Below are 24,979 nucleotides of genomic sequence, written 5' to 3' on the forward strand. Positions count from 1 at the left end.
TCCTAAAGTGTGACCATTCAAGTGAAAGCTACTGAGTAATACTTTCCTGTGGTGCTGTTTATTATGCTGTACGAGGTGGTTATAACTTTTGAGTTTGTGGATGAAATCCTAAAGTGTGACCATTCAAATGAAAGCTACTGAGCAGTACTTCCCTGTGGTGCTGCTTATTACGCTGTACGCTGTAGTTCAGTTTGTTTCTTGAATAAGGTATTTGCCAAAATTAAATAAGATATTTCTAATATATTCTAACTCTTAACTTGGATGTTAAAAGGTTACATTTAGTGGCACATTCCTCTTCATCCACTCGTTTAGCGACTGTGGATTTTTCTTGAACTGTCTTCTACAAGTTTGTGTACAGGCGTTGAAGAGGAAAGGAAGATTTTTGATGCCGAAAATCTCCGAAGGAGCCTTGATAATCCGTACTCCGGGACCAAACATTGGACCGTCACAGCAATCACAGCGAGTGTAACTAGAGAAAGAATTGATGATAAAAATGTACGTTATTAGACTACCTTGTTCGGTCCGTATTGAACAAATATTGGTGTAGCATCCCTCGCGGAAGCTTTTTTGGCTCGAGTCAAAAGAGCGTCTACGAGACGGCTAACTCGAGGCTAATATTGGTTAAGTCCTCTTTTACTCCAAGTTTATGGATTTAGCCGAAGGAGTGGTCCACAAACTTGCAAAACAAGAACGAGACCAATGTTTAACGAAGACAGACCGAACAAGGTACAACCAATGTCAAAATTCGTTCATGTCTCTAGTTGGAATCCCGGTCCAGACGACTCTTATAGGGTCTATTATTGCCATTGCTGACCTCAGCAAATACTAGTTAGACTTGCACAGGGCTTGAATGACGGCGTGGAAATGGTGGTCCCGTCTCCAGTTTGGGGATAAAAGAACCACTGATAGACAATGAACAGGACCACCAGGCCGAGAGCTGATAGGGAAAATGTTTTTTTTTTTTTTCGTTCGAACGCCATTTTCCTCGTTAAACGAATGATCCGAAAGGCATCTGAAAGGAGGTTAATAAAACCAGCCCTCTGTCTACACCCTGAAGTCTATGGGAATTTACTGAGTGCTGAAGATCACCTGGAGCATAGGACATTCCGGGCAGGCGCTCCCCCCTCTTTCCTCGCGTGTTCTTGTCCTACACAACCCTCAAGCTCGCGCGCGTCGTAAATTGATGTGAGTAGCATACCTAGCAGGTGCTTGAGTAGGGGGGAGAGGAGGTTACTTAAGGAAGTTTTATACGGGGAGGCTCTAACCCGAGGACGAAATAAACCATTCTTGACAGACCCTTTTGCACGTTGACTTGCTTTGTTCCTTTGATATAACAGATCATTACAGTGATCCTATGTGAAAATATGGATGATTCACTTAGTATGAATATTCCCTGCTGTCTTCCTTTCATATACCTTCCATGGGAAATGCTACCCTTTCGCATACCTACAGTAGTTTTCGTTGGGTCTGTTCGAGATACTTTACAAGACCCCTTTCAATACCTAAATGACAGTTTTCCCGAGTACTCTTTTCTGTACTTCGACTCATGAAATCCCTGCCCTTTTATGTACCTCCAGCATGAAAAAAGGTACCCCTTTCGGGCAGCGCCCCCCCGTATTATCCATATTATTAAAAACTGAGTCATTGTATAATGCAATTCGAGGGATTTGATTGGCTTAGCGGCCATGGTATAGGAGCCATTATACCATGGCCGAGAAATGGCGACCATTAAAATTGTCTTCTGGTTGTTCTTGCACAGCGAAATTAGTAAGATCTAGCAATATTTCTTTATTGTTTTTAATAAAACAATTATTCCACTTGCGCTTGTTGGAAATGAGATGACCATGGCCAACTCGGCGCTACGCGCCTCGTTGGCTATGTATTATCTCATATCCAACGCGCGCTCGTGGAATAATTGTTAAATAGGGAGTATTTTAGACCCTCACCTTTCCATAATGCTTTTGATCCCTGCTGGTATATTCCTAATCTTGATGTGGAGTCCTGCTTTGAACACTGCTAGAGCTGAGAGATCACTGAGCCGCTGAATAGGAAAACGAAACACTCAAAGTTAGACCTCAACTATCACATCTCGCTTATATGAGCTATTAGAAAATAACTTCAAGTAAAAAACGTCTAAGTGCGCACTCGTTGCTTCGTAAATGAAACACAAAGCATTTTCCTTGTTTAAGTCACACGTAACAGTTCGCGCTTATAATTCACCAGAGGCGTTTATGAGTGGTAAATACTTTTGCTAGCTACGTATCATTTGGGGCTTCGCTTCATTTCTTTTGGGCGGCTTGACGTGCATTACAGCCTGGCTTGAGGGTTAATGCGAAGTTTCGTGGGCAACAATGGCAAGAGAAATGCAAGATAACATGAAGTTGCAGACAATACACGTAACACACGGCAACTTATCTCGTAACGTTGCATAAAGCAGTTTTACCAGCTGTCGGAAATGACCTATACCCGACTCCAGTCCAGAAACTATGGGGAGACGAGTATGACTGAGGGATTTATAGGATCGTTTGGATAGACGGATGGAGATAAGTCGGCATTTCTCGGCAGTCAGTTATAGAGGAAATACTCTTTTACGTGAAAACTATTAACAAGAGTTACGCTACCCCGACAACATGCTGAAAAATACATTTATTCTTTGGCGCAATGTCCATCCGTCCACCTTGGAAACGATACCACAATCCGACGTTACGCGTAGCAATCTCCTCACAGTTTCTGGATGGGGAATTCTAAACACAATTATGAATAACTGGATCATTGCATAATTCAATTCCAGGGATTTGATTGGCTTAGCGGGCATGGTATATGGACCATTATACCATGCCCGAGAAATAGCGACAATTAACTTGTCTTCTGGTTGTTCTTGCAAAGCGAAATCAGCAAGATCTAGCAATATTTCTTGATTGTTTTTAATAAAACAATTATTCCACTCGCGTTTGTTGGATATGGTATGATTACAGCCAACGCGCGCTCATGGAATAATTGTTTTAAAATTATTCGTTATGGGACAAGCTGCGAAGAGGGGGTCTCGATGTGCAATTTCGTTCGCAGCTCTCAATTGTTTCCCAAAGTTACAAGGTGCTGGAAATATAGCATTGTGCAATAGCAACTTAGAAAAGTAAGCGCTCTGTTTTAGCGCCGTTATTGATCGTAAATTAAGGCGTTCTTAGCGCACGGAGTGAAGCGTCTTGTTTACTTCATAAAGAGTTAATCATGTTAGAATCGCGTTTACGGCAAATGGCAAACGTGAGATTCGCGTTTATGTTTTCTTGAAAAAATTAGTACAGGGATAAGAATAGTGAAAAGTAATTCTGACCTTTGATGCTAATGCAAAACTACTCAATTTTTCTGAGAAACTGAAAACAGCGAGCGGCAAATATAGGGTACTAGTAAATTTGGTCAGGTGGTCATTTCTGCAGTTTGTCGTAAACATAACTCAAAATCTTTGTAATAACAGGCTTTCAGCCCATAACAGTGCTCTTAAGCTTTTTAGTAAATTATTTTACCCGCATTGATTGTACCTTACCTGAGGTTGGTTGGTCGCTGCCTCTCTCCACAGAAAAGGATGCATAAAATTGTTGTTTACTTTAAGATACTTGAGGTTGAGATAAAGAGCTCCAACTGGCATGGCACCAAGTTGATTTCCTTCCAGGTTTAGTTCTCTGAGGGAGCTAAACACACACGAAAAGTCGATTACCTTTTATGCACCTGATTGTTTTTTGATGACCTGCATAGTCACGCAAGTTTTCCTTGTTTGAGGGACATTCGGCTGACTGTAAGCAGAGCCAGAAAGACGGAAAAAGGAACCACCCTTTAAGAGTCACCCATCGAGCGAGGAAATCAGGAGTGTAACTGGCTTGTACGCGAGAATCCTTAAAGGGGAAGGACGTATCATGGGCTTTTTGGTATCTCTTGTTAAAAATGATGAAATAAGATCTTCAATCAGCTGCCAAATAATTGTAGAATGACGAGAGGAAAGGAATCAACTCAATTCTTGAAAGGAACAACTCTTGATCTGTTCTAGTGCATTTTGGAAACAAAAATGCGAAAACTAGAAAAACATTAGCCTAATATTTTTCAAGTTTCAATCCATACCGGCCTACTCTGTCTCTGGCGAGAGGAACTAATCGACAGTTTTATAGCACTGGGGTGATAATTTATAACAAACTTGACAATTATTTCTTTTTTGTGCTGACAGACAAACATTTTTGGGCTTTGAAATGACATCAAATTTGCATGAAACTTCTCCTCTAACTCTGTCTCCTTAAATAATAATAATAATAATAATAATAATAATAATAATAATAATAATAATAATAATAATAATAATAAAAATAATAATAATAATAATAATAATAATAATAATAATAATAATAAAACTCAACAATATTCTTTTATAGTCACCAGTGACTCTTGTCCAACAGTGGTGTGACTGTGGCTATTTGTAGCTGTGGTTTCTTTAAAACTCATACATTAAGAATGGTCAAAAGACAGGGATCGCGCATTAAATGTCACCGCCCAAGTTACGACAAGGCGTTGAGTCCACCCAACATGAACCTTTCCCGTAATGTTAGACCCAAAGATTTGAACGTGTGATCACTCTCTAGTCAGTCACCCCACAAACACAATTGGGTAAGTTTTCTTTCACGTTAAAGCTTTCCACATAAATCAAGGAACTTAGCAACAACGACGGCGACGGCAACGACAACGCCGCAAAACAATAGGTTTCATGAGAAAACAATCGCCCTACACGCGCGTTTTAAATTTTGGTACATTTCTTTATCGTCCTCTGTAAAACAACAACGTGAAATGACCAAATTCAAGGTTTTGTGTTTTGTGGAGAACGTGAGCACACGATGGTGAATTCTTAACTCGAACGCCACGCCTACCAATTTGCTTCCTGGGTTGTTCGCCAGTTTTGTAGAAGTTGAATGAGTTGAAACAATCGCGAAGTAGCACAACTCAAATGAAGCTATATGTTCAAGTGATGTTTTCGTTGCCGTCGCCATTGTCGTTGCTAAGTTTCCTACTATCGACGAAAACGACCCTTGCACCTACGTTTTAGCCATGTGACTAACAATTTTCTGCCTTTCCGTGACCTTACAGTGATTGCACAAGCTCTTTATTATTTGTCTAAATTCATCTAATATAGTGAAAAACAAGAACGTGAATCATTTGATTTCTCCATACTGTACCTTAGATTTGCGATGTCTGATGAGATAAATTTGAGGCGATTGTAAGCCAGGTCTAATATTTCAAGATGCTTTAACTGAAAAAGACTAAAAAAGGAGAGGAAATTAGAGGATTGACTGTTTGACTTATTGAATGACTGACTAGGACTGGTTGATTGAACTGAAGACTGACTGACCGAATGACTGACTGAATGACTATCTGAGTGATTGACTGGCAAATATGTGAAAAATTGACTGTCTGAATGATTGACTGACCAGTTGGTTGAAGTTAACACTTACTGACTGACTGACTGACTGACTGACTGACTGACTGACTGAATGACTATTTGTGTGGTTGACTGACAATATGACCACTGATAAACTTGGAAAGGACTGCTTTACAACTTCAAATAAACGTTCCACGCTTTCAGTCAGTTTGGAATCCAAGGAGTTCTGGCCACAGGCAGCCCAAGCTCACTATCAGAGAACCGTTGAATTATAAGGATTTGTACGGGAATACACCGGATTTGTGTAAAATGGTAGAAAATAACAGTGTTTTGTCCATAAAGTCAACTTACCCTGTTTGTTCTTGTATTCTTTGTCATTTTCCAGCTTTTCAAGCCGATTCGGAGCGATTTCCGCGAGTTAGCGTCATTCGGGTTTCTACTGTTAAGTGTAACGAAAGGCCAAACAGTATTTCAGCCATGTCCGAAACACGAAACGGAATAAATCCGTTGAAATCATCCCTGGTGTCCCAATTCCTTCATAGGATCAAAGTAGAAGTAAATAGCTTTCCTTCCATCGCATTTGCGACTCGATTGAAGCCGTATCACGTTTGCTAGAAAGATTTTCTTTCAAGTCGGCTCGCTTCTGAAATTTCGAAGGACCCGCGGCCAGAACGCCATGGACACATTGAACGCTCGGACAGCACGCTGGGTAACAAAAGTTCCTTGGCACGGGGGAAACAGCAGCCAGTTGTCCACAGGCAAACAGATTTGTTCCCGGGGTCCCCTCGTGTCCTTTTTGTCAAGACCGTCGATGAACCATTGTCTCCATCGACCAATCAAAATTAACTTTTGTACTACCTCTGGAGGTTGTCCTTTTACCCGGAAATTTGGAAATACCAGTTTCTTTAACTGTGATTACGTCGACGTCGTCAACGAAAACGGAATTTAAAAATTACACTGGCGTTTTCTGAATAAATTTGCGATATAATTTCTACTCATTTAGTTTGTGTAATGTGGCCGAACTATCCAGGAGCTAACGTCGTAGGGGCGACTTTAAAGTTCAGAAAGAGAAAGGAAAATAAATCATCATCGTTCTCCATAAAGCGTTGAATGTGGTGATTGTACGTCCGTAATTGTTTGCAGAGGACGACAAACAAATGTACCGAAAAATATAACGCACGTGCTGAGCCAGTGTTTTACTAATTAAAACTATTATTTTCTGAATTTCTTTGTTGCGGTCGTCGTCGTCTTTGCAGGTCTTAACGACAACGTGAACCGGCATGACCTGAAAGTATTAGTTTATTTCATTTGTGCTAGCTCACGGCTATTTCAGCTTGAAAGTTAACTTCTACAGAAACGGCGGACTCAATAATCCATTTCACAAATTTATTGTTTTTCAACTCACGATAGTTACTATAGCTCGCACGTGTTGTTCGTTTAAGGAGGTTCAGAACACGAAAACATGCGAACACGTAACCCAAATATATCTCACTCACGAACTAAAGAGAATACTGTATTAAAATTCTACTTACACCTCCATTTATACACAATAATCCCCCCTTAGAAGCAACATAGTGACATCTTCCTGTTCATCGAAGAGTCTGGTTTAAATTTTCGAAATTTCACTTTGTTGAATGGAACGGTATTTTCCAATTAGATATCTGGATTATTGAGTCCGCCGTTTTTGTAGAAGTTAACTTTCAAGCTGAAATTTCAGAAGCGAGCCGACTTGAAAGAAAATCTTTCTAGCAAACGTGATACGGCTTCAATCGAGTCGCAAATGCGATGGAAGGAAAGCTATTTACTTCTACTTTGATCCTATGAAGGAATTGGGACACCAGGGATGATTTCAACGGATTTATTCCGTTTCGTGTTTCGGACATGGCTGAAATACTGTTTGGCCTTTCGTTACACTTAACAGTAGAAACCCGAATGACGCTAACACGCCGAAATCGCTCCGAATCGGCTTGAAAAGCTGGAAAATGACAAAGAATACAAGAACAAACAGGGTAAGTTGACTTTATGGACAAAACACTGTTATTTTCTACCATTTTACACAAATACGTTGTATTCCCGTACAAATCCTTATAATTCAACGGTTCTCTGATAGTGAGCTTGGGCTGCCTGTGTTCTGGCATAGAATTTGCTGACTACATTCTCATTAAATGTTTTTATTGCCACACTGGGCTTGTGAAGTTGAGGTTGACCTAACTTTGCAAGAACGTTAGCAGTAAAGACCTGGGATATATATGTACCCTCTGATGTTCGTGGCTCATGTTCTCATGTGCTTGAGCGGTATCCCAGTTAGTATCACAGGTTATGTTGCAGGTATGTTGATAGAGAACAAGGCTTTGACTGACTAACTGACTACCCAACAAGTTTGCTGACTGGCTGACTGAGTTGCAAGACTCGAAATCACTATTAAATGTATTAATGATAAACAAATATTTAATCGGATCAATTCTACTAATTAGAATGAAAGCATACCTTGAGGGTAAGGACGTAAGAGAGTTGAAAGAAATCTCAAACACTATAAGCCTCTTGAGCTTTTTTATATCTGTAAATGAGAAAAAAAAGAGAGAAATATTACACATAACAACTAAAGAACCTAAAGAATTACAAAAAAGAAGAAGCATTAACTGGAAAGTTCAAAGCAAGCAATAATGAAGATTACACGCAATTTAACTAAATACCCCACTGCATAACCTGTAAGTATTAGTTTATCACTCACATTTTTGCAACCGTGTACCCAAGGTCTTTCATCTGCCAACCCCAGTGGGAGCGAAGTTGACATTTTTTGGTAGTCGGATTTGGTGTGTGTGTATGTGTCTGTGTGGCGAGGGGCATGGAAAGGGGGGGGGGGGGGGTTGGTATTGAGATTGTACATAAAGGAAGTGGGGACTAATCTGTATCACAAAATTAATTATTATTTTCAGAGAAAGGATAAACTCTACTAAAGATTATTATACACACCATGGGGAATTTCTTTGATGGGATTGTTCCTTAGCTTGAGTGTAACCAAGTTTACCAGCTGAAGAATTTCTAAAGGAAAAACCTGTTGGACAAGAAAAAGTCAGTTAACATTAAAGAAATATCATGGAGGTGACACTACTTATGCATCCTTTAATAACATCACACTCAGCAGTTTGAACTCAACCAACAGTCCTTCCAGGGCAACAGCAAAAATACACTGCCCACTTAACCCTTTAAGTCCCAATTCTTGGTTTTCACGTGACCTCACCAAATTCTAGAATTCAAAAACTGGGAGGCCTACAAAATTTTTACCTTCATTCACGGAAAGATTCCCTAAAAATATGTTTTTTCACAATTTCTTAGCTGGATGTTGTACTTCCTTTTGAAACTAGAACAGTTTCAATTTCTGAGTTTTCATCATGCATGACATCAGGAGGACAGCAGTGACAGAGCTGTTCCATATCTTAATAAAGACTCTTTGGGTGATTTTCTAAACAATTTAAGTTTGAGGAGAAATATTTATCTAAACATTCGAAAATTCACAAGGGCAAACAAATCTCTTTTCAAGCAAAAGTGAACTCCAGATGTTTTTTCCTATTTCCGGCCGCCATGTTTGTGCTCCTCAGAGGGACACAAACATGGCGTCTCCATACTAAGCTCTATAAATTTATGTGGAACATTTTGTCAAATAACTTGAGTACAGAATTCTGCACAGACCTGACACTTGGACAGATTCCTTACTTATTTATCATCTATAACATGTCAATTTCTTGACTTTCTTCATGGAATGGTTTCAATTTTTTTTTTCAATGGCATCTTGACAGTGAACAGTGAGTGAAAATCGGCAATATCAACTATTTGGCTGCAAGCAGTAGCCATTCACTGACGTGGATGTGCCCTTATCTTTACCTTGATTTCCAATTGAATGTTCGAGAAAAATTAATAACAAATAACTGCAGCCTACTTTGGTTAAAATCACTGGCCTGTTGTCTGATTGAAAAGTTAACAAAACTCCTGACAATAACTTCGCTTACCCAGAGATCATTGAAGGACAGATTCAAGTGTGTCAGCATTCCAGCCAGTCCACTGAGATCAGGAAGTCGACTAAGAAAGTGTGCCCTGAGATTAAGCATTGATGATCCAGTCATCATAGCATTTAAAACCACTGCTTCCATTGGAGAAATCTGTGCATCATAGATATCAGCACTTACTAATGAGGAGAACAAAATGAGATAACAAATGAGTCTTTAGAACTCTCAGGACTACAAATGTTAGTTAATTCTTCCCCTACTAAAGTCAAGGCTTGAATGTTGTAATGAGGCTTAACCTTTTGACTCTGGGGATGCAACCATGAACTGTCACCCGGGGGGGGGGGGGGGGTACTCCCTTATATGGGCTATATAGGTATGTGCGGCGCCAAAGGGTATGGTTTTTCAGCCGCATAAATGGGGTATTGATTTTAGCCATTTTGCCGCCATTTCGGTAATAAATAGGGTATCAATTCTTGCACTCTAGTCTTGAATTCGTTTTTTTTTTGAAGCTACGTTTACAGCAACCGTGCACGTGCTGCAACAGCTTGTCATGCGCTCCGGTCACGCGCTGGACTCCAGTGGTTTTTGAACTGAAGTTGACCAGACACTATCAGGTCATAAATAGGGTATCAAATTTTTGGCCAGGTCATAAATAGGGTAAGGGTTTTGGGAAGCGGGCCGCACACCCCTATCCATTTTTTTGGGGAGTACCCCCCCCCCTCTCGAGCTGTCACCATTCAAATAAAACCTACTGAGGTACGTTCCTGTGGTGCTGTTATACTCACCAAATGGTGAAGATGTTCTTGGTAACTCCTCTCCTTGGAAGTATTCTGGTTGTGAACTTGGAAGAATTACCTCCTCACCCTGGTAAGCTACCATTGGTTCACTAAATGAGAAGTAAGGAAAAGCAATTAACACTTTGAACCTTAATATTTTTTAAACAAAATCTCCTAATGCTTGTCTTAATGTATTTCTCACAGCTGTTACACTTACTTGTGTGGGGTGGGTAAGAAGTCTATGTTACAATATGCAAATGCTTAAAACAACTTGTGTCACAATGGTGCAATGAAATATTTCCAAGACCAGTGGCAAGAAAAATTGCCTAGTTAATAACAACAACTTAAGAAATGTGTGCAACAATTGATGACATTTGCAAACCAGGAGATAATTTTATTATGCCATCATAATAACACTAACACAATTTATTAGAATGTCGTAATTTTTGAAAAAGACTTAACTTCTCCATTACTTCATACTTACATCTCAAGGGTTAGCATTCTCTCCTTTACAGCTGTTCTCTGATTGTCTGTAGGTTCATAATTTCTTCCTCTTGATAAACTATGTCGATCTTTACTGTCCTCTACTACTTGATCCTGATCAAACCTAGCTCTTAATTCCTTTGACCGATAGGTCCCCTCATTCCGTGAAACAACAGGTTTTTCCTGTCCCATTTCCCGGGATGTTGCCGTAGTTTCTGCTTCTGTAGTCGCACCAAATGTTTTGATGGGAACATACTGAGAATCCCTATGATGATCCCTTTCGGAAGACATCAAAGCATCCCTGTCGCCAGTGGACACATGTTCGGTCTCTATCGGTGGCAAGGGTGCAAATCGTGAAGCTGGTAATGTCAGTTTAGAGGCAGCTGGTGTAACTGGAAATACTGTAGCTGAACGATCTGTAATATAAGTTAATTCCTGATCTGGTGAAGGTAAAATATCCATTCCTTGGAACTGCATTTCTGAGGTGAAAAATACAAAATAGCTAAAGACAAATCATTCAGTGAAGCTACATTTTAAATCTTTAATTTCATCAAATTTCTCCCCACAAACAGACAGCTCAGAATAATAATAGGCCAGGAAACTCAGGATTTCAAGTTTGAGTTTACAGTTGACATTCATCCATGCTCAAGTTTGAAAGAAAAGAAAAAAGATACACCCCAACAAATAGTCAGGCCTTTGCAAACCAGCCATCCCATTTCCTCTTCAGTAAATTGTTCATCTTAGTTTTGATGGCTTGCACCTAATCCCGGGGAGGGGGGTACTCCATATAATGGACTATATGGGGAGGCTCCACCCGAAAGGGGTACCTTTTTCAGAATGGAGGTAAATGAAAGAGTAGGGATTTCACGAGCCAAGGTAATTAGAAAAGGGTTGGGAAGCTGTCATTTAGGTACCAAAACACCTCAAACAGACCCAACGAAAAATAGCGTTTCTACTGTAGGTACGGGTATGTGAAAGGGGGTACCATTTCTTATGGAGGGTATATGAGAAAGGGTTACCTTTCCTGTCAAAAAGGGTAAGGGTTTGGACCTCAAGGCAGAACCTCCCAACATAAAACTTTCTTACTGGCCTGCTCCCCCTCCCCCTGCCCCTGGAAACCTAATTAAGACCCAATATTGATCAGCATCCAATTTCTCCTGACAGTATCACTGTTTAGGTCAAATGTAGTGGTTACAAGAATAAGTGAAATGACTACCAAAGATAAATATCTTAATCTCCAAACTAGTTTTATAAGAAATATATGAAGAGAAGTCAGGAGAATATGAATGTCGATATTGAGGATTGAAGGTTAAAATTATTACCATAATCATTGTCTCACCTATAAGAAGCTGTCTGACAGGTACGCGTGGAGTAACATCAGGAACGTCAACACTACCTGTGTTAAAAGAATTTCAACATTTGCAAATTACTTGGCTTAATAATAAAATCAGTGCAGTCAGGCTAAGTTAGACTAGAGACCTATACCTTGTGTTTATTTATTTATTTTTTTATTTTATTTGCCCAAAATCAACAACTATAATAATTACAAATATATTAATTTTCATTTATCACTGTAGTGATGAAAAAAAAAAAATAGCTTAGCGACACCTGGGGCATTCATTTTCCATATAAGGCCAAACTACGGTATATGAGCTGATAACCAAGATTTAGTGAACCAATCAGAACGCTAGAAATGCAATATCCGAGGCTGAGAATTTAATAAATGAAATTATTATAATCTACGTTAAAATATAAATTCCTGTAATAGGGCAAGGAACGAGCTACAACTAAAATATCCTAATAACATCAAATTTCTGATTTAAAAAACAAAGCTTTCTATACATCATGGCATAACTGCAAGTAGAAGAAAAAAGTGGCACCTATAAGGAGTATACCAGGGGACTGGGGAAGGTGGGGGGGGGGGGGGGAGGGTAACACAGTTGTATCAAAAGGAAGGTGAGAAGACCTTTTTATATTTTTGGTTTTTTTTTTTTGTTCTGGTGGACTCTTCTGGGTGACTGGAATGATTTTGATAGTGACTTTTTTTTTAAGGAATTTTATTCTTAAAAAAACTGCTAATCGGATAAATGCAACGAAAGTTATAGAAAAAGTTATAGGCGATGCCAAACAAAGGGCACAAAAACAAAGACGAATTGGTTGAATTTAATTAAGGCAATTAAAGTTTTATACTCACTGTCTATTTCCAGACTATGAATTGTAGATTGATGAGGTTTATTTGCAGCAAACCAGCTCGTTAATTTTTCATAGTTTTGCTCTGAAATCATTGGCTCGCCGTCATCGTCCAGCTTAGTGCGCGACGGCAATCTTCTCGCGAAGTCTTTTAAAGTGAATTCTGGAGGCGGCCTTATGTATGAATCATTTATGAAAGCTTCCAAAGGTAATTCTCTTAGTTTTCTTGGTGGTCTTGGCGGTAAAGGATCAGGACCTTTTGGCTTGTATGGCTTTACAACGGATGTTATCGGGAGAGGGACATCACCGTGAAATCTCACTTCTCCCATCGTCGACTCTTCGACTTTTGACTTCGTGTTCGTAAATCGCTTCACGGTTAACACATCAGGCGATTTTGCCGACACCTTGAAATTATCCGTCGTCTCCGAGGATTTATCTTCCGTTCGAGACCGGTGAGAAGTGGGTGGCGGCGGTTGTTTGGGTGGCAAAGGTCGCCGTAAAAGAAGCAGTGGTCTTTGAGAAGTCGCAGTCGCCATGTTTTCTTCCTGTGACATGACCGCTTCGGCTATTTCCATGGCAACCATTGATGACCGATCACGACGGAGATTTAACGAAACTTTACGAAAATCTTCGGTAAGTTTCCGGCAATTCTCATATATTTTAGGCACCAGTCTTCCAGCATTTCCCAAAGCCAAAAGGGGTAAAGTTTTCAGGACGCTGTCAAAACGGAAAATTCTCAAGTAAGATGTCTTCTCCAAAATCACCCGGAGAAGCTAGAAAACAAAATGGTTCCCGTAAGAGAAAGCGTCCCAGCCCCCAGGATTCAGAAACAGATGGAGTAGTGAAGAGCAAAATGGTCTGCGTGGTAAGACGAATTGTGCAACTAAAAGCTACTTTTCCATGCATATAACTTAATTTTCCACGCTCCACGTCAAATCGAAGAAATAGGATTTCCTGTGTAGCTAAAAATGCTTAAGATTTCTCTGACTTTTCTTTCTCTGATAGCTCGAATTCTTGTTTCTCGGACAAGTTTGATGGTACTGCTGTTCAAATGTACAACTTGAACATGCGGCGTTTCTACGTATGACAATAGACTGAGATGAAAACAATAAGAAAGCTACGTAAGCCTAGCATCGTGTTGTTCTTTTGAACATTAGCTGCATACCTTTGCTTGTGTCCAAATTTCCGGCAATTAGTAGTAGAAAGTAAGTGAAAAGATGTGTTAAATTATAATCAAAATGGTTTCTCTTTGTTGTGTAGAATAAGCTTACGCTGTGTTTTAATTTTTTAGGCACCGCGTGAACCGGCTTGCTTCTTCGAGCCAGATTTAACCATTTCCCCTGCAGACGAACCAGTTGACGGATATTTCGAACCCATTTCGTTAGAGGACGCAAAAAATGGAAAAGGTAGCTCTATCAAAGTAAATGAGTCATTTAGAGAAAAGAAAAAATTTCCAAATTATCTTTGTTATGTCAGCTGTAGCGTGCAACGCGCGCTTGTTAATTTCACAAGCCGATTTCATGCGTCATTCAATATTTTGTTGACAGGAAATGGATTTTAAAGAAAAACTCCATAAATTCTTGAAGACATCGAATGCTTTTTCTTCTAGCAACAAGACCCATTCGTGTGTATGCAGATGGTGTTTACGATGTTTATCATTTTGGACATGCGAGGGCTTTGATGCAAGCCAAACGCTCTTTCCCCACCGAAGTTTACCTGATGGTTGGAGGTATGGAGAAGCTTTTGACATAATTAATTTTTAATAGGTTTTAAATTTTTTGTTTTCAAATAGGCCTTAGTCCTTTAAACAGCCCTTACTTTATTTTTGCCTTAAGCACGTTGTTTAGAAGCACTTGAAGCTATATAAACTGGCCTTGAGCAAAAGCAACAAATATTGACCTTTGAAATGTAGCGGTATACATTTCATCAGCTGATTTTTATTGGGTTTCAAAATCCAGTCAGCTTAGTTTTAATCCCAGACTCGAGTCTAAAGTCCAAAGTTTTGTTGAGTGGTATGTGTATTTTGCAGTTAATTAAAGGTTTTAATATTTGTTAATTTTTTTAACCTTCAGAGGGAAGTACTCACCTAAACTCCTTGTGGCGGGGGGTCGGGGTGGGAGTGGGGGTGGGGTGGGGATACTAAAAACGTTTCACATATAGGGAGGTCCCTCCTAGATGTTCAACCCTTCCAGGTACCAACTCTTACTAAAATGGTACCCCTTTGAAAAGATGACATCCCTGTTCCCTTATTGGTCAGTGGGACAGCAGTAACATTGCTACCCTTTCTAAATTTGAATTCAATCTCTCCCTTATGGTTAAAAGTCCCTTGAAATATTGAAATTTTGCACTATATGGAGTACCCTATGGGAACTCAACTCAAGTTTGGATAGAGCTCTTTATGGCAAAAATAGTGCACTTCCCTTACCGGTTTTTTAACAACATCACAATCAGATGCCTATACCTGCCAACTTTTCCTGAGTCAAATGCGTGAGATTTTTGTCTGGTCATGACCGGGATTTCCGAAACGTCTGAGCCACTTCCGATGGTTTCCAACGACTTTCTGAAGACTTTTGAACGTTGCCAAAAATGTCCGAAGATATTTCAAACACTCATGATTTAAACGGAGAAATTGTCCTCAATATGTGCGATCAATGTCTTTAGTCCTTAGGCACGAGACTCACGCAAAATGCGTGAGAGTTGGCAGGTATAGATGCTAAGTGCTGGACTGCAGAAAACATTGGGTCTCTATGGATTTAATTTTAGAATGGGTCTCTTGTTTTGCCTCAGTATGAATGCAGTATTATTAATTCTATTATTTTCATTGTAGTGTCGAATGATGAGTTAACGCACAAGTACAAAGGGTTCACTGTCATGACAGAAGATGAGCGGTATGAGTCTCTTAGGCACTGCCGTTATGTTGATGAGGTTGTACGTGATGCACCATGGACAGTAACTGCTGACTTTCTGGAACTTCACAAGGTATGAAAAGAACTTTCAAGTAAAATGGACTGGATGGAAATATCCTAGTTCATGGCATAAAGTCACTTAAAACGGTGCCTACTAATAAAGAAGTATTTTTGTGTGGTTTATGACTGTGCGAGGAAAGCAGATCCAAAAAGAAAATTGAGGGTAACCACGCATTTTTAGAGATAAGTAAGCAACAATTGAAGAGCTGAGAGCATAACCGACTTATGTCGAATTTTAGCCCAGTTTTCGATTTCGCTCGGATTTGTCCCAATTTTTGCTCTCCCTGGTTTTGAAAACATTTCGCGGTTTCACAATCGTGTACAAAACTCCTTGAGAAAGCCAAACACCAACAGCGCAAAAACCACTTGCTTACTATTTCTCTCTTGGTAATTCTACCACAGAACTTTACTTCTCTCTCCCACTCCCTGCCCCTATGCATTGACAACCGAAAACAGATGTAGAAACCACTCACTTACTGTTTCTCTCTTCTTAATTCTACCACAGTTATTTCTCCCTCCCCCCCTCCCCCTTACGCAATATTGATTTGTAAGGTGATGCTTGCCAGGAGACTGTTCGTGACCCAGAAAACAACATTGAGTTGGGGGGGGGGAGGGGAATGTGGTGGTTTCCTTGTTTACTAGTGAACGTGCTTGGAAGGGTAATGTTGTTAGAGATGTTGTCCACGTTGTACTCGTCGGTTAAGAAGACTCGGACCGCGTGTTCTTGTTGTAAGGTAACCGTGCGTATTTGGGAAGTGGAAAGACATTGGAATGTAAGTTACGGCTTTCGGTCAGCCAAGTCCTATGGTGCATATTTTCGCTTTGTGCATTAACAAAGTCAAGAAAGTTACTCTTTTTAGCCGTAGGTTAAGTGTGGCGCAAATAGCTTTAGTGTGATTTCAGCAAAATGCTAGTTCCAAATTTGTGTTTTCCTTTTGGGGCGATAAAACCAACTAGTAGCATAACGAACTTCAAGCAACACTGTCACATTATTTCATTAACATGGTTGTAACTTTTCACTTAACCGTAAGGGAAAATAACTGCATTTCATACAAAGACCGGTCTCTTGAAAGCCAGTAAGGCCGTAAGTCAGGCAGTGCGTGACATAGAACTTGTTTTCTTTCAATGCGTAACAGTTCTCGCCCTCAGTTCTTGCTTATTCAAATCATGTTGCAGGAAAGGAAATGGCTTGTTTCGAGATAAACTTTTCTCTCAATGAAAAACCGATTTGTTGCCCCTCTATTCCACCCCTTTTGATCACAGCAAAAGTACGTCTTAGTACTTTGGCAACAGTTCTCGCCCATGTCACAATAAAGAAACTAATTGAATTTTGAATTATTTTTACGTAATGGGGTGAGAACTGTTGGAAAATAGATTTCCTCTGTGAAACACCTTTAGGAAAGCATTTCAACATGGCGATCTAATGATAAACAAAGCATTCACACGCTGCCAAAGGTAAAACATTGCCAATGAACATATATAAAATGACTTTCTAGTGGTGAGAACTGTGGCCGAGAAATGTGCGAACATTTTGATGATGTATTGTATCTGAGGTGCGTTTCTTACATTCCTGTCACGCACGTAGTAGTTTGTAACAATCTAATGAAAGTGTGACAGAATTCTCCCGCGAGAAAGACCGCTTTCGTGTGCCGTGGTTCAAAGACAACAAGTTTATATTTAATACAAAATATTAATACTCAATGCATTGTCCATTTGGTCATCCATAATGACTATAATGTTATCGATTTTTCTTTAGAAGATGGTAACAATTCCCAATGGCATTAATATGAAACACAAATCGGCAGAAAAAAATACTGAACAATGTTTCTCAATCGAATTGAAGTTCACATGCAAAAATTCCGACAAATCCGAGCAAACTCAAAAAACGGGCTGAAATTTGACATAAGTCGGTTATGCTCCCAGCCCTTCAATTATTCTTAAAATCAGTAAAATACAAAGCAGTGTATGGCATTTTTTTTTCAAATTGAAGCTTTATCATCTCTGAAAAATGCATGGTTACCCCAAATTCTCTTTTTGGACACCAAGAGCACTTGCTAAGGTCTGCTTTCTCCACATAGTTTTAAACCACGCAAAAATATCCATGTATTAGAAGGCACCACCCATAGGAAACCCGAGTATCTCGAGATGCGCAGAACATATGCGCAGTAACAAAAGTGGGAACTGTCCTTATTTCACTTCTCTCCCTTGAATGGGTTTCTAGTCTAAGTGAAACATCTTTAGGTCTTACTAAAGATTCTCAGCATTAACTTGGCCAAACACGCAGCTGTTAAATATCATACCTCCCATCTCCGTCTCATTAACAAGGGAGCAGCAGATGCCCAGGAACGAGGGAGTGTCAGTAGCGCAAGGAAAGAGCAGAAATCCTCTCAACTGCAAAAATACCTCATGTCTGCCCCACCTGTGGTAGGCACTTCCATGCCCAGCTAGGACTGCCCAGCTCATCATCAAACACCATCAAAATTAATTGTGCAGTTCCAGAAAATATCCGCACTTCCCCCCCCCCCCCACAGAAGGTTTTTTTGTTTTGCAGCCCCCGTTCCCTCAGGAAATTCCAGTTTAGCTTCATACTTTGCTTCTTAAATTTTGACTTTTAAGACCCCCTCCCCCTAGGAATTTCTGACGACCTTCCATGGGGTGGGTGTGGATTTTTTCTGGAATTGCACGTTAGGATGCTGCAGTCGTCATTGCAAGTGATGGACATACAGTTAATTTAACACAGGATGTCCAATATCAACTTACATGGGGGTGTTACACTACTCTACCTTCATGGGATACAGGTTGATCACAGGATACCCAGTATGAAATGGCTGAGAACCTGGTTTCTACCCTTCCTGGATAATAATAATAATCTTTATTTGTGCTTTTTTCCCAATGTACCTAGTTGATTGTTACAATATTGTAGTGGTAATACATAGAATTAAATTAATTACTAGTTAAAATAATGTGCAAGCAAGGAAGCTAAATGAACCATTTGGTTATCTTGTTAGCTCCCTGGCTAATTTAGGTTCTAGATAGCGTGCAAAAAAGGCAAAAAAGAAAAAAAATGAAAAAGCAAAAGGAAGAAAGAACTTATTAATTGTAAAATGTTAACTTATGTTACAAGGTCAGCATGAAAGAAAATTAGTTCATTTGTTGTTCTGACAGTAAATAACGTATAATTTGTTTCGGAAAAGCCGACATACTTTTAAAGGAGTTGGAAGGTCTTTCCAAATATCGGTTGCCATGAAACCGGGAGTGGGATGTCAGTCCAACACAGGAGTGATTTAGAGTTGTACTTCTCCACTCTTTATCTGTTATAAGTTGTTTGCAGAAAATATCAAAAATATCCCATATTAGGCCATAATGGAAATTCTAAGGGGGAGGGGGTCTTAAAAGTTTTTAAGGAAAGTATGAACATAAACTGGCATTTTCAGAGGGTGGGGGAGGAGGTGAAAAACAAATAGTGGAGGTATGAATATCTTCTAAAACAACACACTCATAGACCAACATTTTGAACCAGTATTAGTGAATCATTCACAGAAAGCCTATCAAAGTGCCTCGTGTGTTATTCTGTGATCAATCTAGCCTGATTCTCAGACGGTCAGGGTCGCTCACGGCCACACACTCTTGAGAGAGTGTGTGGCCATGAGCGACCTGGACCGTCTGAGAATCAGACCATGATCAACCAAGCTAACATCGAAATCCAGGCAGAGAAGTAATTTTCTCTAGTTATGCTACTAACAGATTTAGCAAGTTTAAAACTAGCCAAATGTTGGCTGGCTGTAGCTTAAGGTTGATTTACTTTTTGTTTGTTTAGATCGATTTTGTTGCTCATGATGATCTGCCTTACCAGAGTGCCGGTGCTGAAGACATCTACAAGGAAGTCAAAGCCATGGGCAAGTTTGTGGCGACACAGAGAACAGAGGGAATTTCAACATCAGACCTCATAGCACGAGTGGTTAAAGATTACGATGTTTACATCAGAAGAAACTTGGCAAGAGGCTACACTGCCAAAGAGTTAAATGTCAGTTTTATCAAGGTAAATATTTCCCAACAAAGTTAAGTTGACAGGTAAATTTACACCACATTCATTGTACAGGCCTCCTTCCCTCCCCCAGGGATTTGAAATTCCAGGGAGATTGGGGACTATTAAGGAACAAAAATTTTAAAGGACTTCCAGAGGTGTAGGGTTCTTAGAAAACATTCCTTCTGTGAGGTGGAAGGGTTTTGAGTTTTTTCGGGTATAGCAGGCATAATTGGGGAGGGGGAGGGGGAGGGGGAGGGGGAGCCCCTCACTTTTTCTTACCCCCTCTCCCCGATTACACCTACCAAATTGCAGGCTAAACCTACTCTAGTCTTTCTATAAATTCCAAGAAACTGCCATGTTAGATATGTTTGTACCTACTGTACATCTATTTTTTAGGAAAAGGAAGTTCAAGTCAGGCAAAAAATGGACGAAATCAAAGGAAGACTCACGGACAAGTCTCAAGAGATCCTCACAAAGTGGGAAGAAAAGTCGCGCGACTTTATTGGAAGCTTTATCGACATGTTTGGAAGGGATGGTCGACTGGTAAGCATGATGAAATCTTTCTCCACAACAAACATTTTTCAAGATGAAAATAACAATGAAAACAACAATGGAGCTGGAAAAAATTAATGCATTGAAACAGACATACCTCTAAGGCTTATGATAATATTTTGAACATCAATGTTCTAAAAAAATGTGTATAATTTTATGTTTGTTTCTGTACAATATTTGGGTAATATCGGTACATTGAAGGATTTAACCCTTTAAGCCCTAACAGTGATCAGCATCAAATTTCTCCTTGTAATATCAATGCTTATTCAACCCCTGAGGTTATGAGAATCAAGGATATAATCACCCAAGGTGAATTTTCTTGATATTTTAATAACTTCTCCCCAGTACTTTTATAAGAAACGTATGGGGACAAGATAGGAGAATTTGCTCTTTGATATATTTAGGGGTTAAAGGGTTAAACAAATGAAATGTACACTGTATATAAATTTTGTGTCATATAAGACTAAAGTGAAGCTGTTTTGAAGTATATTGGTATAAAGCACTTGGTAATTAGAAGCAAGTGCTGTTTGTAATAGATATGATATTACAAACCAATTTAGCTTTGTTAATATTTTGGGCTAAACAAACTGAAAAAACAATTAACTTGTCTGCTTTGCACAGGCATTCACTGCCCTAAAAATCAGAGAGATAGATCCTACATCACTTAAAGTCAAGGAATGAATTTGCTGATTTTGTCCACTCAGATTTACTCTGGTAATAGGTGTCATTACAGGTTAAATCGAAATTCCTGATAAAACATTAACTGCAGTAATTTGAAATAACATTGATCACTTTAAAATTAACATTAAAATAATTTTGACTTAAGCGATAACATCTGATATGTGAACAAATAAATGTGGCAAATATATGTTATATTTTGCATAAATTTTTACTGTAACGTTCAGTCCATTAAACCGTTGGAGAAATTAAGCAGTTCTGAATTTTTTCAGGCAGTAAATTTTGATTTAAACTTCTTTTAAAAATAACAATTTTGTGACATTCAAATGTAACATTTAAGATCTGTAAAATTTGTAAATAAAATAAACATGACCTCTTTAAATAGGATATTTTTTTTTCATAATTAAATTTCATGGCACATTAAAATTTGTTTGAGATAAAACGACTGTCAATAAATTTATTTCAGGTTGTAAATTGAATGTTTAGCTAAACTTCTTTAACAACTAACATTTCTAAAGTGAACATATGTATAGACTGTATAACTTGAAGGTTGATGCTTTTCTGCAAAAAAAGATGTGGCACTTGCAACAACCACGTCATAACTTCTGAGGTTGAAAGGTACTTTTGATGTTTCTTGTTAACTGCATTTTAATAATATATCCATCTTTTGTGTGTATTAAACCATAAAATAATGTCTAAATTTATAGGGGACCGTAAAGATTTAGAATTCGAAAGCTGGATTGCAAATATTTAAACAGAAGTAGAGTCGACTCCAGATAACTCGAACCTTCGAGGGAAATTTATTGAGTTATCGGGAGTCGACTGTATTGCATAATTCCAACAATGATCTAAAAATGGAAGGATTTTATTTGAAATGCTAAACCAGTGATACTGCAAAACATACCATGAAGCAATAAAATTTATAAACTATAATAAAAAATAAATTATTATTAATGATAGAACCTGTTTCCAACTCAATAGTCAATTAACTTCATTAGTTTTATAATGGTAGTATGGAACCATAATTGATTTGATTTATTTGATTTATTTATTTTGCAACACCACAAAATTATATAATGAAAACAAAAAATAATAAAAATAGATCTAGCAATGGCGAGGAGACCTAAAGGAAACTATGAAGCTTATATTAATTAGGTCTCCTCAATATTTGTTTTACAAGATGAAATCAAAAAAGAAGATAAGAACATGACGATGGATACAACTACAATTTCATACAATTACAATGTCAAACGGAAGGATACAATATGAAAAGAAAAGCTTCTTCATAATGAACTAGTTAAATAAATCTATGGCTCCTCTACTACAAAGAAGTAAAAATTTAATATTAAGAATAGCCAGATGATATGGCTTTCTGGACATTTTCAAGTGAACTAAAAGATGATAATATGCAAATGCAATAGTTCTTTAAATTATCTCAATTTATCTTTACAGAACCAGTTGTTAGGCAAGGGCAAAGACAGAATATATGACGCAGGTGCACGGATTAAGAGGGCGCTATCTCCTGGACGAATGATGGATCCAGATTTGTATGATGTCTCCCCATATGGCTCTCCATCAAGATCACCAAAAGTCCCTCGCCTATCTTTAGACCCAGAAATTAGCGATGACGAAGATGATGGTGATGATGAAGGAACTAAAGCTACTGGGGTGTCAGTCAGCTGAAGGATTGACGTCGACAAATACTTTTATTGGTGATTGCAACTAGGGGCCGGGGCGTGGGAGGGTCCTGGATCAAAGTGGCAATGGATAAAGTGGTTTTGATGGGCTAATTTGAAAGGTTTTGGTAAATTGGCTGACAGCATTGATCAGTGTTGGCCGACAGCGTTAGTTAATATTGGCCAGTATCTTTTAAGCTGACCCACAGCCGTGGTCAATATTGTCCAATATTATTGGCTGTTTGTTCCTATTTGAATCATGGGTGCTATTTCTTTTACATTAGTTTTCATGGGGAAGTAAAGCCAGAGAAACACTTGGCGATTTTATATGCCGATTGCCGCAATCGACGAAAATCTCCAGGTGTGCCCGGTGCAGCGATTGCAATTTTCGCCAATCGCCGCGATCGGGGTAAAAAAAGGCCAATATCTGGCATGTCACATATCGGCGATTAAATTCAGCGGCATTCACCAAGTGTGCCCGTTCCTGCAATTTTTTATGGTCATTGCTGCAAATCGCCAGTGAAGCTAACCCATCAGATTGGGCGATTTTATCACAACTTTTCAGAACTGCCACATCGCCATGATCGGCGAAAAAAAGCGCTATGTGTGTCTGCATCAATTTGTGGCAACAATCACCTGTTATCAAATTCACCCTAAATTGCGTAGAAAATCGCCAGGTGTGTCGCTGGTTTAAAGTACTTGAATAGACTGAAAATTTGGCGATAGATCTGGGGGTAAACCATTAAACAGACTGAGAATCATGTTGATCTGCAAATACCATGATACAGTTTGTAATGATGTACAAGTCTCCCCATCATTTTGAGCCTTATTTCAAGGTTGCCCATTGTACAGGATAACTGTATGATATCAAAACGTAAAGTACAAGTTTATTTTATTATTTATTGATGACTTGAAACATCTGTCAAAGAGTAATCATGATGACTAACTCATCTTTCAATCAGGAAAAAAATAATTCTTGACATGAAGGAAAACAGCTAAAAAATATGAAGGTCTATGTCACACATATGGATTAAAATTTTTCGCCATTTTGTGGAGGGTAATAATCGTTTTTGATAGAGGGTTTCCATAACTTTTGAAGTAGGTGTCAGAGCTAGCCAAACTAAACGGCATTTGAGACTGTTCTCGTAAGCATTTAGTGAAAATTGAGACAAAGTAGTCAGCAGTGTGAATTTAAATAGACATCTGTACACCGCCAGTCACCAGCTTCTAATTAAACCACTGGTTGATAAAGGTGTAAGATGAAAGATTTTTTTGATGGACACCCAAATTTTTGTCTTTGATAAAAAAAAAGTGAATTTCCTTTCCTTCTAAGATCATCTGTAATATAATGCCACATTTACAGAAAACTATGAGAAAGAAATTCACTGTTTGTAGTAGGCTCGATTACCAGCCGCTGTTCGGGAAAATGAGCCCACGCTTGAGCCTACGTTTGTAGGGGAAGGTACTTACTTTAGTGAGTGTCAGTATTTGTGTGGCGATACATTGAATTCTTTGAGGTGAGATGAAGAAAAGAGAAAAGGACAGACAATTCAAATGTTGGCAAGAGAAAAGCAGTAACATTTGAAACTGTTTTGATTCATCTGAGTGAAAAAGATTTTGTTTTAGTACTGAGAAAATGCCTGCTCTAAAGCTCTAAAAAGGGTAATTTTAGGACGCTTTCTATCAAGTTTTGTCACATTATTACTAGCTAGCCAAATCAATCAGTTTGTAAATGGATAATAATATCAAGTAATATTATTTGAAGAATAAGTTTTATTTTAGTTCTTTGAATTTCTTCAAAATAGTGTGTACCAGTTTCAGAGTAATTGTCTTTTAAAAGATTTCGCAGCACCATCCCATCAAAATAATGCATTGGATTTTATGGCAAAATGGAAAACACTCTTAGTTTAGCATTTGACTTCAACACTTCTATCAACAGAATTATGAACATCTAGACATTTGTAGGGAACAAATAAGAAGAATATTGATATTTATATGCCAAAACAAAATTATCCTCCCACAACACAAATAATTTTATGAATATTCATCACCTTTGGAGAGTATTTAAAAAAAATTTATATAGTTATATAAACAATCATGTAATTTTGTAGTTCCAATTTATTTTGTGGCATGTTGCATAAAAAAACTGATAATAATAAAATTTAGATACAAGTGAAACAACCTTGTGTGGGTTTTAATAATTATTTTGCAATT

General features: G+C 38.6%; 2 protein-coding genes across 4 annotated transcripts; one reads left to right on the forward strand and one right to left on the reverse strand.

Moving 5' to 3' along the window:
• Positions 1–183: 183 nt before the first annotated feature.
• LOC146449251 (uncharacterized) lies at positions 184–13,546 on the reverse strand. The gene is made up of 11 exons (XM_085101495.1): positions 12,871–13,546; positions 12,016–12,072; positions 10,678–11,155; positions 10,203–10,303; positions 9,421–9,596; positions 8,387–8,468; positions 7,901–7,970; positions 5,211–5,294; positions 3,542–3,686; positions 1,947–2,041; positions 184–469 (listed from the first exon to the last, which is right to left on the reverse strand). Exons 1-11 carry the CDS (start codon positions 13,448–13,450, stop codon positions 265–267), a joined length of 2,073 nt encoding a protein of 690 aa, XP_084957621.1. The 5' UTR covers positions 13,451–13,546; the 3' UTR covers positions 184–264.
• On the forward strand, positions 13,546–24,946 carry LOC146449252 (choline-phosphate cytidylyltransferase B-like). Of its 3 annotated transcripts, none has more exons than XM_085101508.1 (7): positions 13,546–13,722; positions 14,158–14,272; positions 14,476–14,595; positions 15,694–15,845; positions 19,650–19,871; positions 20,256–20,402; positions 22,542–24,946. In XM_085101508.1, the coding sequence occupies exons 1-7, from the start codon at positions 13,612–13,614 to the stop codon at positions 22,770–22,772; spliced, it is 1,098 nt and encodes a 365-aa protein (XP_084957634.1). In that variant the 5' UTR covers positions 13,546–13,611; the 3' UTR covers positions 22,773–24,946. The 3 variants fall into 3 exon arrangements, with proteins under 3 accessions (XP_084957634.1, XP_084957633.1, XP_084957635.1); XM_085101507.1 differs by having other exon boundaries at positions 13,547–13,731; XM_085101509.1 differs by lacking the exon at positions 13,546–13,722 and having other exon boundaries at positions 14,414–14,595.
• Positions 24,947–24,979: the final 33 nt, after the last annotated feature.

Source organism: Pavona decussata, unplaced genomic scaffold (genome assembly GCF_977016875.1).
Source record: "Pavona decussata unplaced genomic scaffold, jaPavDecu1.1 SCAFFOLD_602, whole genome shotgun sequence".
NCBI classification, from domain to species: domain Eukaryota; kingdom Metazoa; phylum Cnidaria; class Anthozoa; order Scleractinia; family Agariciidae; genus Pavona; species Pavona decussata.